The sequence below is a fragment of the Sus scrofa genome, chromosome 9, assembly GCF_054392235.1.
Source record: "Sus scrofa isolate SSC_HxYL_T2T_F1_AM1 chromosome 9, Sscrofa_HxYL_maternal_Yorkshire_Landrace_v2.0, whole genome shotgun sequence".
In the NCBI taxonomy this organism is placed as follows: Eukaryota; Metazoa; Chordata; class Mammalia; order Artiodactyla; family Suidae; genus Sus; species Sus scrofa.
In genome coordinates, this window is record NC_139391.1 from 92,483,079 (window position 1) to 92,498,583 (window position 15,505).

Consider the following 15,505-nt stretch of genomic DNA (forward strand, 5'->3'; position numbering starts at 1 on the left):
GCAGTGATGCTGCCTGTCCCCTTGCGCCACAGTGGGAACTCCTGGACATACATGTATTTATTTATTTAACGGCCGCACTTGTGGCATGTGGAGGTTCCCAGGCCAGGGGTCTAATCGGAGCTGTAGCCACCAGCCACAGCCACAGCCACAGCCACAGCCACAGCCACAGCCACAGCAACGGGGGATCCAAGCCACATCTGCAACCTATATCACAGCTCATGGCAACATCAGATCCTTAACCCACTGAGCGAGGCCAGGGATCAAACCCACAACCTCATGGTTACTAGACCAGTTCCTTAAGCACGAGCCACAACGGGAACTCCATGGACACACATTTCTGACCAATGATCTAGGAGTATGGATGCTTTGGTAGATATTTTAACTGGTATGTTATAGTTACTCCAAACATCTTTGGAGGATCTGAACTACTGGACACACAGCTTTCCTCACCTGTACTCCTCCTTTCTCTGACAACTTTCATGAATTAGGATGAGTTCTGTTTGGGCCATTTTTGTTGTTGTTGTTAGGGCCACACCTGCAGCATATGGAGGTTCCAAGCTGTGTCTATGACCTACACCACAGCTCACGGCAACGCCAGATCCTTAACTCACTGAGCAAGGCCCAGGATCGAACTTCTGTCCTCATGGATCCTAGTCAGATTCATTTCCACTGTGCCATGACAGGAACTTGTTTGGATCTTAATGCTCATTATTTTTGCTATCCAGTCAGAGACGATCAGGGCAGTTGAACTGCTATTGCTATTCTTTATTCACCTCTCTCTCCCTCTTCCCTGTTGAATAGGTTTGGATGTTTGCTTTTTCCAAACCCATGCTACCTCTTTCCTCCCAATTGTTGACATGGGAACCACTTTTCATCCTCTTCTTTTGCAAATTTTAGAGTTTTCTGCCCATCTCCCCACAAAAGCCATGTTCTTTTAAAATTCTTAAGTCTTGGTACATCCCTGTGCCTGCTGTGTCTTCCCCTCCATACTCCCCTGTTCCATTGCCTGCATTTCAGGAATTGGCAACTTCAGGTCCCAGCTGTGATATTATTTCTTCTCTGAGATTTTTTCAGTGTGGCCAGAAAATCAGTTGTTACCACCCCTCTCAGACCCTAACCAGTGTGATACTGAGAATCCTGTTGCAAGATTTCTTGTCTTGAATTACAGTGTTTATCATAGTGATTTCTACATAAAGAAACACTTTTGTACAGGTGTCATGTAAAATAATATAAATTACATAACTTTAAATTGACCAGAGTGTTTAAAAAATAGATTCTGTTTTTAGTTTTATTTTTTTTTAAATGGGATATGGTAATGAGAAATCACTGTGTAGTCACATAGGAAAGGCAAGAGTTAGAAGTCCAAGGAGGAAAGACACTCCTGAAGGGTTTCTATAAGAGTGCATTTTCTTTGTTAAAAGGCAAATACAATAAGTAGATTTATCAAAATGTCAGCGAGATGTATAGACTGAAAGACAGTGAGCAAGAAGTAGTTAAGAATTTTCTGGTATCAGTGACTTGATAAAATCTCACAGTAAGTAGGTGGTAGAATCAAAAAAACAGTGTCACGTTTTTTCCACTGGTACTGCATTTCTGAGTAGAGAAATACTTTCTGTAATAGAAAGTTGAAAGTTAGAGGTGTTCCCAGGGATGGCAGGTATTCGAGCCTACACATTGGGAGCTCCCATTCACAGGCAACAGATGGCCTGTGAACCAGGCTTTGAGCACAGAGGTGGGTTTGGACCAACCACTAGGTGGAGGAAAAGGAAGACAGAAAGGCATGAAATGGGGAAGTGTTGCATACAGAGAGGAGGTGACGTCAACTTGATTGAGTGTAGAGTTCAGAAAGGGCAATAGTAGGAAGTAAGGTTCGGCTCCATGTTGGAGCAAAAGAGCATAGTGAAAGTTGTCTCACTAAGATCCATCTGGCAACAGTTTAAGGAAAGTTTGGAGAGACTGCTATAGCAACTAACTCAGAAATATTAGGAGACTTTCTTGAGTCCGTGAGAGAATAATGAGGGCTGAGGGATTAAACTGAAATGGTTGCAGTCAAAAGTAGATGAAAAATAATGTAAAGAACAAAACGAAATCCTAGTAACTGATTAGAGTTGGAAAAGGGAAGGGAATGAGCATGACTCTAAGGGAAATGATAAAGAGAGATACACAGGGCACATTTATTATTGAAATACTCTGAGTTTTTGATACATGTGTAAAGAGAGATTAAAAATGTCCAGCATTCCAAAGGGATTCAGGCTGGAAATTATGAGAGAGAAAGACAAGAAATACAACTTTCATGGAAATATTCTGCCTAAAAATGATAGTTGATGTCATAATTTGGACTGCTTTTAACAACGGTAAGAGAAAAGAGATAGGGATACAAACTTAGGTGAATATCTATATTAGGAATTTGTTGAAGGTGGAAAAGCCAGGGAGTTAGAAAAACAAACATGGAGGTGGAGAAATTTTAATTGTGGAAAGGACCAGAATCAGAACTGTCTTATCAAGAGCCTTCAGGAGTTTCCATAGTGGCTCAGCAGGTTAAGGTCCTGACTCTATCTATGAGGATGTAGGTTTGATCCCTGGCCTTGCTCAGTGGTTTAAGTATCTGGTGTTGCTGTGAGCTATGGTATAGGTTGCAGACGCAGCTCAGATCCCGAGTTGCTGTTGCTGTAGTGTAGGCTAGCAGCTGCAACTCGGATTTCACCCCTGGCCTGGGAACTTCCATATGCCATGGATGCAGGCCTGAAAAAAAGTCTTCAAATTTGAGGCTGTTTGAGAGAACAGGTGTGGTCCACAGTGAGTGAGCTAGGTTGCCAGGGTTCAAAGGAATGAGCCCACTCCTTCACATAAGTTATTAGCATGCCTTCAGACCAGAGGGACAGTTCCAGTGGAGTAGGAAGGCCTGATGATTCAAAATAATTACTGGAGCGCAATCCTAAAGCAAATTTTAAGGGGTCATGGGCGAGAGTGAACGTGTTAGCCCTGGAAAGGGGAGCTTTCACCTTGATGTGGGAAAGGAGAGTGTGGTTAACAAAACCCAGAGGCAGAAAGGAAAATCACTGATGGAAATCATATCAGAAGTTGTCAGTCTTTGAGAATTATGAGACTCAGTGGGTTAAGGGCCCTAGGTTGACTCTGTGAGGACTCTCAACCAGTGGATTAAGGATCTGGCACTGCTGCAAGCTAGATCTCGGATCTGGCACTGCTGCACTGTCACAGATGGGACTTGGATCTCCTGTTGGTGTGGCTCTGGTGTAGGCCTCAGCTGCAGCTCTCATTCCACCCCTGGCCTGGGAACTTTCATATACCACGGATGCAGCTGTAGAAAGGCGGGGGGAAAGTATGAGGCAAGATCATTTCTGCAGAGTTGAGCAGACAGACAAGGTGTAAGAATGCGGCACCTAGAAAAATGTTAATATGAATGAACTATTGAAGGTAATAGAGAACTGATTAGAGCTCAACAGATAATTTGCCAAGGCTTGATAAGATGGCCTCTTTCAGCTGTATTTCTAGGAACTGGAAATTTATATGTCATTAATTAGGAATTTTAGTAAATGCATTTGTTCTTTTGTAAGAGAAAATATGTGTGAATTTTATATCTGAAGATGACAGAGATCATCTATATTGTTGTTATTTAATGCTTACTGAAGTGGTCTTCTTGTTATAGCAGTATTAAAAATTTAACATATTGAATGTAGGCAATTTCTCATCTTCCGGAAAATAAGTTGGGTAAAGTTAAGGTTGAACAGTGTTGTACAAAGCCCTTAATGCACTATAGAGATTTTATATTCTCTTGTATTTTCTTCGTATAACTTTGACTAAGAAATGCTGTAATAGGGATTAGCCTTAAAGAACAGTTTATATAACACAGCATACAAGCCGTTTTTCCACACACAACAGGAATGGTTCCAGGCCTTGGGTGTTGATGGCATTTTTTTTTATGAACCTCTATTAAAAGCTATTTTTTTTTTTTATGGTAACACAAGAACAAGTAAGAGAAGATGACCCACTTTATTTTTTTCCTAATCAGAAATTTCTACAATCCTCTCTAACTGGATATCTCTACATCTCTAAGATTATTGAATACTCGGTTATGTTTTCAGCAGTGAAAACAAAGGGAGAAAAGTGGTTTGAAAATTCAGAAATGTTCCAAAATTTTTCACAGTTCTTTTTTTATTTCGTGAAATGGTGCTTGTTATTCACATTGGGGGAAAAACAATGATCACTTCTGGGTATTACTTAGAGTATAACTATAGTTGGTCTTTGAATGTTTTTCATGAGTGTGTTTGTACCGCACAATGTTTTCCAGAATCCTCGGTCAGTAGCAGCTCTCCGGGGTCTGGTCCCAGTTCACCAAACAATGGGCCAGCTGGAAATGTTACTGAAAATGAGACTTCGGTTTTGCCTCCTACTCCTCATGCTGAGGTAAGACACTTAGGATTTTTTTTTTTTTTAATTAAACATGGAATTCCAGCTATGATGCAGTGAGTTAAGAATCTAACTGCAGAGGCTCAGGTTGCTGCCTACATGCAGGTTTGATCCCCTGGTCTGGCGCAGTGGTTAAAAGGATCTGGTGTTGCCACAGCTCGGGCGTAGGTTGCAGCTGTGGCTCAGATTCAGTCCCTTGCCTAGGAACTTCCATATGCTGCGGTTGTGGCCATAAAATTTAAAAATAAATAAATAAATAAAATTTAAAAAGTAGAAATTATGGAGGTTTTTTTGTTTGTTTTTTAGGGCTGTGTTTGAGGCGTATGGAGTTCCCCAGGTTAGGGATCAAATCGGAGCTATAGCCGTCGGCCTGCACCTCAGCCACAGCAACACCAGATCTGAGCTGAGTCTGCGACCTACCCTACAGCTGACAGTAACGCCGGGTCCTTAACCCCATGTGAGCAAGGCCAGGGATCGAACCCACACCCTCATGGTTCCTAGTCGGATTCATTTCCACTGCGCCACGACGGGAACGCCATAAAAGTAGGAATTACATCCTCAATTTGTCCCTTAAAACACAGTAAAATTTCTAGATTGAAGTTTTAAAGCTACCTGTTCTAAGTTATTTTTCTGATAGGTTTGTAATGTGTGGAATGAGTAAACTTGATTTTATTTACAAAGTTGGGGTGAAAATTGTGGTTTGAAAATACAAGTGTAATCCTCAAAAAAAAAAAAAAAAACCATATACACTGACCAGGAGTTATGCAAGTCAGAAGTCTTTTTGCTTGGTTCTTGGTTATTCTGATGGGAATACACCTATCAGTAAGTAAAAATAACTTCATGTAAACCTTTCAGAAGAGCAGTCCAACAAGATAGGTTTTATGCATTTGACCTGAAGAGTAATGGATAAATAATTAGAGTATCATAGTTGAAGAATACAGAGCTCCACTAAGCAAACATTTATTGAGGACCTACTATGTGCCAGTCATTCTGCCTGGCAGTGGGGATATAAAGATAAATAATACATGAACTCTGTCCTTGAAAAATGAAATATTAAAGGAAATTGGTCTGAATAAGACATGATTTTTTTCTGATTGGATGCACCCAACTTTATTTATTTATTTATTTATTTTTTGTCTTTTTGCTATTTCTTGGGCCGCTCCTGCGGCATATGGAGGTTCCCAGGCTAGGGGTCGAATCGGAGCTGTAGCCACCGGCCTACGTCAGAGCCACAGCAACGCGGGATCTGAGCCACGTCTGCAACCCACACCACAGCTCACGGCAACGCTGGATCGTCAACCCACTGAGCAAGGCCAGGGATTGAACCCACAACCTCATGGTTCCTAGTCGGATTCGTTAACCACTGCACCATGACGGGAACTCCTGGATGCACCCAACTTTAATAACATTTGTTTTTCAGCAAATTCTTTGTTGAAATCAGTAATATAAGAGTAGAGAAAAGAAGGGAGTTCCCATTGTGGCTCAGTGGGTTATGAGCCCAACTAGTATCCATGAGGATGCAGGTTCAATCCCTGACCTCACTCAGTGGGTCAGAAATCCCACGTTTCCATGAGCTGGGGTATAGTTTGCAGACATGGTTTGGGTCCCATGTGCTGTTGCTGTGGTGTGGCGTAGGCCAGCAGCTACAGCTCTGATTGGACCCCTGGCCTGGGAACTTCCATATGCCATAAGTGCAACTTGAAAAGGAAAAAAAAAAAAAAAAGAATATAGGAAAGTGAATTTGGGAGTCAGCAAGAATTTACCAATGTAGTTTCTGTGTTAGGCAACAAAGGCAACCGTCTGGAAACAGCCACTCCTATGGAATCAGCTGTTTTGAAGTTACCATCAGTTAATTTTTCTTTTCTGTCACTGTAACACCTCCTTACCATGTATTGCTCTATGCAGGGAAAGCTGCTGCCATAACTTCTCATATATGACTGTGACATGATTCTTTCCTTGTATTTTATAGAGTCATGATACCTTGGGGCTAAAAGGGGCTGGTCAACTCTCTGATTCTTGAATCATCTGAATAGTTTTCCCAACATGTGATTATCAAATTTCTACCAAGAACACTCTTATTAGGAATTCAGTTTACTGTGTCCTGAGGCAGCTGCGTTGATTTGGTATAGTCAGCATGCCTGATAGAAATGTCTTCTGTACCTCATGCCAAAATCTGTGTCTATAATTGTATACATATATACAATACACACATGCTTATCGTAGATTATTTACTAATTTTAAAATTGTCAGGCCAAAATATAATTGAAGGCAGAAACTCAGAGGTTATCCCTGATAAGAAAAGGACTGAAGCCAATGAAGTCACTTTTGCTCTGTGGACATTTGTGATTTTGAGTCTTGAGTTTGGATTTTCAGGGCCTCAGTTAACTCAGGAGACAGAAGGTCAAGCCCAGTCCTGACCAAAAAGAATAATCTAGTAGGAGATGATCCAGACATTGAGCTGCGACTCCATACCTCAGTGCAGACCAGAGCAGGGGGAGAACCTCTCCCGGAGAAGCTCCTTCTCGTGTCAAGTTGTATCTTGAATTTACATAATCTCATACTGTTACTTTAGTTCAAACTGCCCCAGATTGGTAGTGCCCTAGGTATCTGGAAAAAAAAATGTAAATTCTCTCTAGAGGAATACATGTTCATTTTATTGATTTATTTAATTTTTTTCATTGTTATTTCCCCAATACAACTTTTTTTCTTCTGTACAGCATGGTGACCCAGTTACACATACATATATACATTCTTTTTTCTTCCATTACCATGCTCCATCATAAGTGACTAGACATAGTTCCCAGTGCTACACAGCAGGATCTCATTGCTAATCCATTCCAAAGGCAATCATTTGCATCCATTAACCCCAATCCACCCCACTCCCATTTTAGATTTCTGATTTTTCCCTCTTTGTTCCAAGGAAATTGAGCAGAATGAAGAGATGCTACCTTGCTTATGACTGTCTTTCAACCATGTGAAGAATGCAGTGCAGCCCCCCACATCATCTGCAGTCCTCCATCTCTTTCTTGTTTCTTACCATCCTGTGTTCCTTTTTCTCATTTTCATTTTTCTTCCTAAGACATGATACCAGATGGGATAAATACTTCATGTATATTCATGGCCATAGGTGTAAGTGGGATTCTTGGACTTTTGTTTACAGGTATTGTATTCCTGACAGTGTAGTTATACCTTACTATTGGTCAGTTTTCTACAACCCTTTAATCAGTTTCCAGAAAAAGAACAAGTTGGTAATAAAGGTTTCTCAAAACCTTTAGATTTCCACTTCCTCTCAGTTTGCAGAATGTGATGATTCCGTAGCAGAAACAGTAAAGGATCTGGGCTCTAAATAGGTATTGGATGTAATCTCTAGTCTTGGAAAATGTAAACACACAAAACTACATTCATTCAACAGCAGTTATGAGTCCTAGGAGTACCTCGTTAGTGCACAAAGGTGCAGAGGGCCATTTACAGCTTGATAGTATTAAGTTCAGGAACAGCAGTATAATATTTTGATCAGGAAAACGTAGTAAACTATGCTTTTAAAAGGCAAGGAAGTGATGAACTCAAAACTTAGCATGGTGGTTACTTCTCAGGAAGGAGGAAGCCGGGGGTGGGGAGAGGTGCATAGTTTATTACTAAATATGAAGGTAACATATATCCCTTCAGTACAAATACAAGTATATACCTATAGTACTTAGTATAACATAAAGAAACAATCAAGAGATACTTACTCTTGAAACTGAAAATAAAAAGAAAAAGGTGAGAGTTTCTCTTTACTTCAAACATTTTAGAATACCTGTTAAATTAAACTGAGTGTCCCAGATTGTGTGATCCTCTCTTTGAATTTCAGAATATATACAGTGGAGACTATAAAGTAAAGGAATTTGCTTATATTATTTTTAAACCCTTTTATATTCTGACAACTTTTTACTGACATCTAGGCACAAATATCTATTTAGATGCTTCAGCCTTCCAGCTAATTGTTGAACATGTTCTTTCCTTCCACCCCCACCAGTAAGGGGAATTAAAAAAAAAAAAAAAAAAAACAGAAGGAAATGTGATTTAATGGAGTTTGAAAGAGTAGAGGTATTTCTTCAGGTCAGTGACAGGACATTCACCTCCAGAGCTGGAAAGACTAGTTCAAAAGCAAGCAGTGACTTACCTCATAATGAATTAATTGTGTGCCTGAACTATGATCCAAAAGGCCAGGTGGGCAGACCTCTATGCACTGATGGGTAGCCTCTCCGTGGCCCAGAACAAAAAATTCAACCCTGATGGCTAACATGTGGTTTTCTGCTGCATTGCATTTACAGAGGTCTGCAACATAATTCACGCTGGAGAGGTGAGGAGACAGCACCATTCAGATGAAAACTGTCAGCAAATTAATATCCTAGCTTTGGAACACCAAATACTTCCACCTAAACTAGAGAAAGGGGTAAAAGTTTTGTCAGCAAATTTTGGATTAATGATCATTTTGAAGTTAGTGCGATTTTTACAGATACCTTCTCAGATGAATAATAGCATATAATTTCATATCAATAGAAATATTAGGGGAGTATGAAAAATTTACATCATTACACTTTCAAAAATCAAATTAGTCACATACTCTACCATTCATGAAATAGGCTTATTCTACCATTTTTGCTAAAGCAGCAAAGTTTTGCAAAGCAGGAGAATTTTCATTTTAAAAGAGTATGACAGTGTGTACATCTGAATCAACTCTCTATTCTGTGATGCAGAAGTAGAAAAGCATGTCACCTACTTATTTCAGATCCCATGTAAGTGAATAGGATTCTACTTGCTTTTGCTGCTTAGGAAATAGGAAAGTGAGGGCTCTCTCTCAGGCTAATCTTGAGGCTTAGGTGAAAAGAAAATTTTCTCTCTCGTAATTCATGTGTTCTGTGTAATTTAGGTAGAGTTTAAGACAGAAATAGGAGGAGAATTTCCTCCTAAGTCCAGGCTAAGGAAACAGCACAGTGAATTCACAGGGATGGGTCTTCCCCAGGAACCCGGCTCCAAAACCAACTACTTTGTCATCAATGGTTAAGTCACTAAACTTGCCCTGAACCTCAGATTCTTCATCTAGAGAAAGGCAGTAATACCTACCCTGACAGCTTTGTTGGGAGGAATCAGTATTTGGACGGCAGGTGGTAAATTGCGAAGTGCCAAACAAGTTCATTTTTTGTTGTCGTTATCAATCCTGACTCTTAGTAGGGAAAACTCATTAGTATGTTTGTCTTCAAGCCAGCAGATCTCCTGTGAGAGTGAGCCTCCATCTGCTCTGACCACTTCTGTTCCATTTCTTCTATTTCTTACATATGCTCAGTCCCAAACTCAGATTGCTGGAGCTACTTGCTTTACTCATTTGTAAACGTGGTTGGGGGCTGAAACCTCAGAAGTTTCTCTTTCCAACTCCAGTCAGACATGTCTTTACCTATCTAGTTACTTTATTGTTAATACTGTGGGCCTGTGGGTTCAAATATGCTTCCATGCATATCAACACCATTATTTTAGATTTGGTAGATTTATTTGATAGCTATTTTAACAGTAGCCAAGCAGCTGGTTTATTTCTAGTTGAACATTAGTGGCTGGCTCTGCTATGAATTTTTTTTAAATAATTTTTTCCAGCAGATACAAACGATTTTAAAAATGGATTCTAATAATAAGGTTAAGTACTCTAAAATCATCTGAAATGTCACTTGTTTTGCCCCATTCTCACATGACTCATCTGCCTATTGTTTCATAATAGTTGTTGTGACATTTGTTGTAAATGTTATGCTCTCTTCTGAGTGGGTGTAGAACTCTGGTTTTAGATGGCTGCAAATAAGACATTCCTCCCCCCATTCCCCAGGGGAAGGAAGGTTGCTATGACAAAAACATCATTTACTAGGAATAACATGAGTCAATATTGTAAACCAAGACCTTTAACAAAACATCAGTGACTTTTAAATACAAAGGAATCAAATGATAATTTTTGGGGGCTCTAAACCATTTTATAGTAATACATTCTTGGGTATCCAGTAAAAATGAAAACTTAAGAGATTTTTACTGCCTAAATTTTTTTTCATCACATGAAGCTTTTAATTTTTGTTTAGCTGTTGGACAAAAATAAATACTATCTTGAAAAATACTTGCAAACCTTAAAGGATTAAAAGATATGGGGGGTGGGTTTGTTTTCCATGTGCCTCTTCTTTTTATTTGGGTAGCTTAGATTTGGGGATTTGGAAATTTTTAAAGCCAAAGCAGATTGAGGCTTACAAACAAGCATGTCTTCCTGGATGCACGCTAATAGAACAGATATAACCTGATAAAGGTAGTCAAAGATGCTCCAGTCTTAGGCTGAAGGATCTGATGTCCAGGGAAGGTAGGCAGCTGCCGAGAGTCATAAGCCAATGAGTGCTAGGTCGCAAGTATAGGATACTCAGACCACACTCCTTTGCACCAGTCCAGACGGCTGCTCACCAAAACCTCGTAGATACTTATATTCTTTTTTCTAATGTTCATGTGTATTGTAGATGATTTTGAACATGCAGTAATTGAAAACCCTTTTTCAATGAGCTTCTTATAAAAGGGGTGATAGCATGATTATTATTCTGTCAAGGGTCATCTGTGGACTTCTTTGTCTTCTTAATAATAAGAAAGATATTTTCCTTCCTCCCTTCCTTCCTCAGTATCTCCTATCCCCACTTCCATTTTTTTTCCCCATATGCAGTTACTTTCTCCTCCATTTTTGTTTGCTTGGGCTCTTACATCATACAGGCATTTTTTTTTTTCGTTATGCCCCTGAATTTTAGGGGATATAAATGGCAAGGTGTTATCAAACTCATTCCATTTTCTTATTTTCTATGTACTGACTAAAAAAAAAAAAACTTGTGTTTTTAGTGTTGGTCATATCATAATGGATACATATACCTAATAGTTTGCTCTTAATCATCTTAATAATCCTTGCTGGGCACTACTCCATTTTACCTACCCATTCTCCAGCTAGATGCCACACTGGCCTCCATTTCTCACCCACCACCCACAAAATGCTTCAGTAGATACACACACTCATCACCCTAAGATAATGTCTTGAAGATGCAATTCCCAGCAGGAGAACCTTTGGATCATGGTGTAAGGTACTCAGTTGTCCACCAGAATTGTTACGCCAGCCTGTAGTAGCCCCACCAGTAATATGTGAGGTTTTCATTTTCTACATCCCTGCAGAGTTTATTTATTGTTCATTTTTTTGGTAATTATTTCTAGTGTTCAGTTTGTAAGATATTTTGAATGTTTTGATTGAGACTAATATCTTCATTTCAGTGGCTAAATAGCTCTATTGAGAGATAAATCATTTTTATTTTTTTCATAAGTCTTTTTTATAGTTGATATACAATGTTCTGTCCATTTATGTGTACAGCCAAGTGACACAGTTATACATATACATACATTCTTTTTCACACATTATCCTCCCTCATGTTCCATCACAAGTGATTGTCTATAGTTTTATGTGCTATACAGCAGGACCTCATTGCTTATCCACTGCAAATGCAATAGTTTGCATCTACAAACCTCAATCCCCCAGTTTATCCCACTCCCTCCCCAGCCCCCTTGGAAACCACAAGTGGAGACACATCATTTTTCAGTTTGTGTATTTTTCTCACCTTAATTTCAAATGTTAATCATAAAATAAGGTTCCAGTTGCCATGATGGTGAGAAAAGCAATTCAGATTTGAAGGTCATTATTAAAATTTGGGTAGGCTTCCCTGTCCTAACACCTGGCTCAGTCATACCCCTCTCCCCAACATCATGCTCTTTCTGGCAAAATGCTAGTTACCCATCAAAGCTTAGTTTAAAATTAACAGCCTGCTCTGTGCCTACTCTAACTGTAGCAATTATTATAGGTCCTTAGAGTTAGTTCTCTACTTTTCTGTGAACTTGTGTGGTCTAGGGCATCTTTGTACACCTCCCACCCAATACCACACTTAATAATCTAACTTAATTATTATTCATTATTTGTTTTGTGAATGTTAAATGATAGCCATTTGCACATTTAATATTTCCATTTTATCTCACTACAGCAGTAGTTTCTGGTTCTGAAAAATTTTTATATTAAAACCATCTTCCCCAAGTTCTAAGATGTAAAACATTGGCATCTTAGCACAGCACTGATTTAAGGGCTGGATCAGTTTCAAAACTGCTTCCTGGAAAAATCCTGGCCATGCCTGGAAATACTTGTGAGCTCACCACAATGCTAAGGTGGGGGAACCTTCCAGCCTTGCAAGAATACTGGTCAGGACGTTAATTGTCTCAGTGAAATGTTCCCTCTCAGCACCTATTCATCTGGCTTTCAGGTGTGTCTGCACACTTTTAGTAGTGTTCAGTGCAGCTCCAGTTCCTTAATAAGAAGCATTAACCTGAAACAGAGATTGCTTCTATCAAAGGGTCAAATTGAAGAAAGTTATATTTAAAGAAGAAAATTTCAGGAAAACATTTTTTCAGTTCTGTTAAGTCATTTGTGATTTTATCCCTTGGAAGTGTATGTCAGTGCTGTCCTTGTTTCCTTATCTGTAAATCGAAGCAAATAAATTAACTAATGTCCAAGTCTCTGAAGTTCCAGGATTTGAAATATAACAGATAGTCTCTGTGGGACGAACCAACTATGTACCTAGGGAACTTGGGGGACTTGCTCAGCAGTTGTCTCCATGACTTGAAGATCCTCACGTCTCTAAATTCACCAGGGCTTTTGCTTTCTTCTCATGCCAGGCCAGCTGGCTCCCAGTTGTACTTTTATTCTTTTCATAAGCCTCAGGGCCTGAATGTGCTTCCTCTTCTTCTCTCAAGCTTCCCCCTTCTCCTTACTTTTTTATGGTTCCCTTATCCTTCGATAATGACCACAAAGTGGTGCGTAGCTTCTGCAGTCGTTACCTGCCAACAAATCACACAGCCTTGATGGGTTTAAAAGTTTTATTACTGACCCCACTGGGAACCAGAATTGGGGAAATTGCTCCATTCCTTCATCCATAACAAGGCATAATGTTTGCTGGAAGGTGCCTGTGAAGAATTAGGTTAACCTCCCCAAGTTCCCTGGCAGAGGGCTTGGCACATGGTAGGTGCTGTCCTAGGAAATGGAGCCATTCGATTTGATATGAGACTCTAGGGGCCTGAAATTCCATAGTGAAAACCATCTCCAATCTTTGGAATTTAGTCAAAGCCTGTGTGAGCAGCCAAAGTGCTGCTGCCATTATTATATATGAGAAGAAATGTTTTCTCACATTAGTGTAGGTTTTCTTCCTATGGTGATGGTGGGAGGATTTCACACAAGTTCTGTCTGGAAGACAAAGATAACCCCTTTTGTGAGGCTGTGGTAACTTTTGGTGTCATTCCCACACTGCATGTCAAGTCTCAGTGCTGTGGGAAGCAGATAGAACTTTGCGTGAATATTGTGCATGACCTGACGTGATTATTGTTTTGTTCTACGTTTATTTCTCTTCCATGAATACAGATAGGTGGATGAAATATCCTTTTACTATAAGTGACTGCTTGCTGCCAGTAAGCTAGTTAAAATATTTTTACTTCCTCATACATTCTTTTTGTTCTCATTCAGGTGTACTTAAATATATTTCAATACTTAAAATTCATGGTAAAAGCATATTAGCGTAAGTAAAATAGCTTGCCTTTTTAAATTAGAGCAAACACGAAAACTGCTTAGAAAAGAAAAGAAAAGAAAATTCCAGTCTCCGGAAATATCAGTCTCACACATTGTGGTGGTAAAATCTTTTCCAGCAATGTTCATGGGTTTTAGGCAACATTAGTTTTGTAAAGGCTCGCATGTAAACTCAGTGTAATGTTAAAAAGTTTCAGTATACTTCTTGCTTTTTATGCCCAAATATCTGACTTGTTCTTCTGAGAAAAAAAAACAAACTCTGAGTTAGTTTGGAATTCCAAGTTGCAATGAGAAAAGTCCACCTTTAGCCTTCCGCTCTTATTATGTTAAGGCTGGGACTCATCTCCAAACAAACGTATGATTGAGGTGATGTTTTGGAATAACATCCTGTGTTTTGGTGGCGCATCACTCTTCAGTGACATTCTGAGGTTGCATTGTATTAGCACATGATATTTTGCCCAGTTAATTGATATCCCAGGTTTGTCCAGGGGAAAATCTACAGCTCCCCCAAACATACTTGACAAGTTATTATATTTACTTTAGTCAAAGCCCGTGTGTGCAATATCCCTCTTGGAGGTGGTCTATTATTGGAGTCCCATATGCTTTTTGTTTGGGAAGAAAGCAGTCACTGTGTCATACTGTTACATGGTGTATTCTTTTTCAGGGATGTTGTTCCCTTGGGGACCATATCAGGCCAGAGTTCCTTAGTCTAATAAGACCTTTGTAACTCTTATTGTATGAGAGTTCTGGGAGGGAAGCAAGAGTTAAACAGAAAATGTAATTCAAGCAACCATATTAGGCCACATGTGGGAAAACATGACTCTTAGTATTGGATTAAAAAAAGGTATTTGTTGTAAAAAAGACTGTGATGCCAGAACGTGCAAGATATTTTAGTATCAGTGAAGGTAGTTGCGGCACCGGGAGCTCATAACAGTTTAACATTTACTTTAGTTTCTGAATATGAATGATTTAAAAATCACCACACAGAGTTGTCTGTTCATAAATGTTATACTTAAAAAAGATAGGATTAATTATTGTTACAAAAGCCGTATATGATGATACTTAATCTAAGCTTTTCTTGTGTGAGCTTTCCTATCAGCAAAATGATGTTTAATCCACATGAAGATAATGCATGTAGCAGCATGACATACATATTCATCACTCAGTAGTACAAAAATCTCTGTATACTCATAAGAATTACTCAATTTATTTGTTGTACTTTACCAATTGATGACAAACACACTGATTATATTCCATAAAGGCGGAATTTTAAAAATGAATTTGGCAAAATGAACATAGAAGCTCTTTCTTTACATTTTACAATTATTCTGATGAAGAAAATTATAATTTGATTATTCCATAAGACTTTTGGATACAGAGGTCATAAAATACTTATAAATTCTTAATTTAAATACTTAAAATATTTTGACA

General features: G+C 39.1%; 1 protein-coding gene across 50 annotated transcripts in view; it reads left to right on the forward strand.

The window, feature by feature from the left end:
• The window catches only part of HDAC9 (histone deacetylase 9), a 967,336-nt gene that overhangs the window by 576,873 nt on the left and 374,958 nt on the right, over positions 1-15,505 (forward strand). For all 50 annotated transcript variants that reach the window (XM_084977200.1, XM_084977210.1, XM_084977211.1 and 47 more), the window contains one exon: positions 4,310-4,425. In XM_084977200.1, coding sequence (XP_084833326.1) covers positions 4,310-4,425 — 116 coding nt within the window. The remainder of the gene's footprint in view (positions 1-4,309; positions 4,426-15,505) is intronic.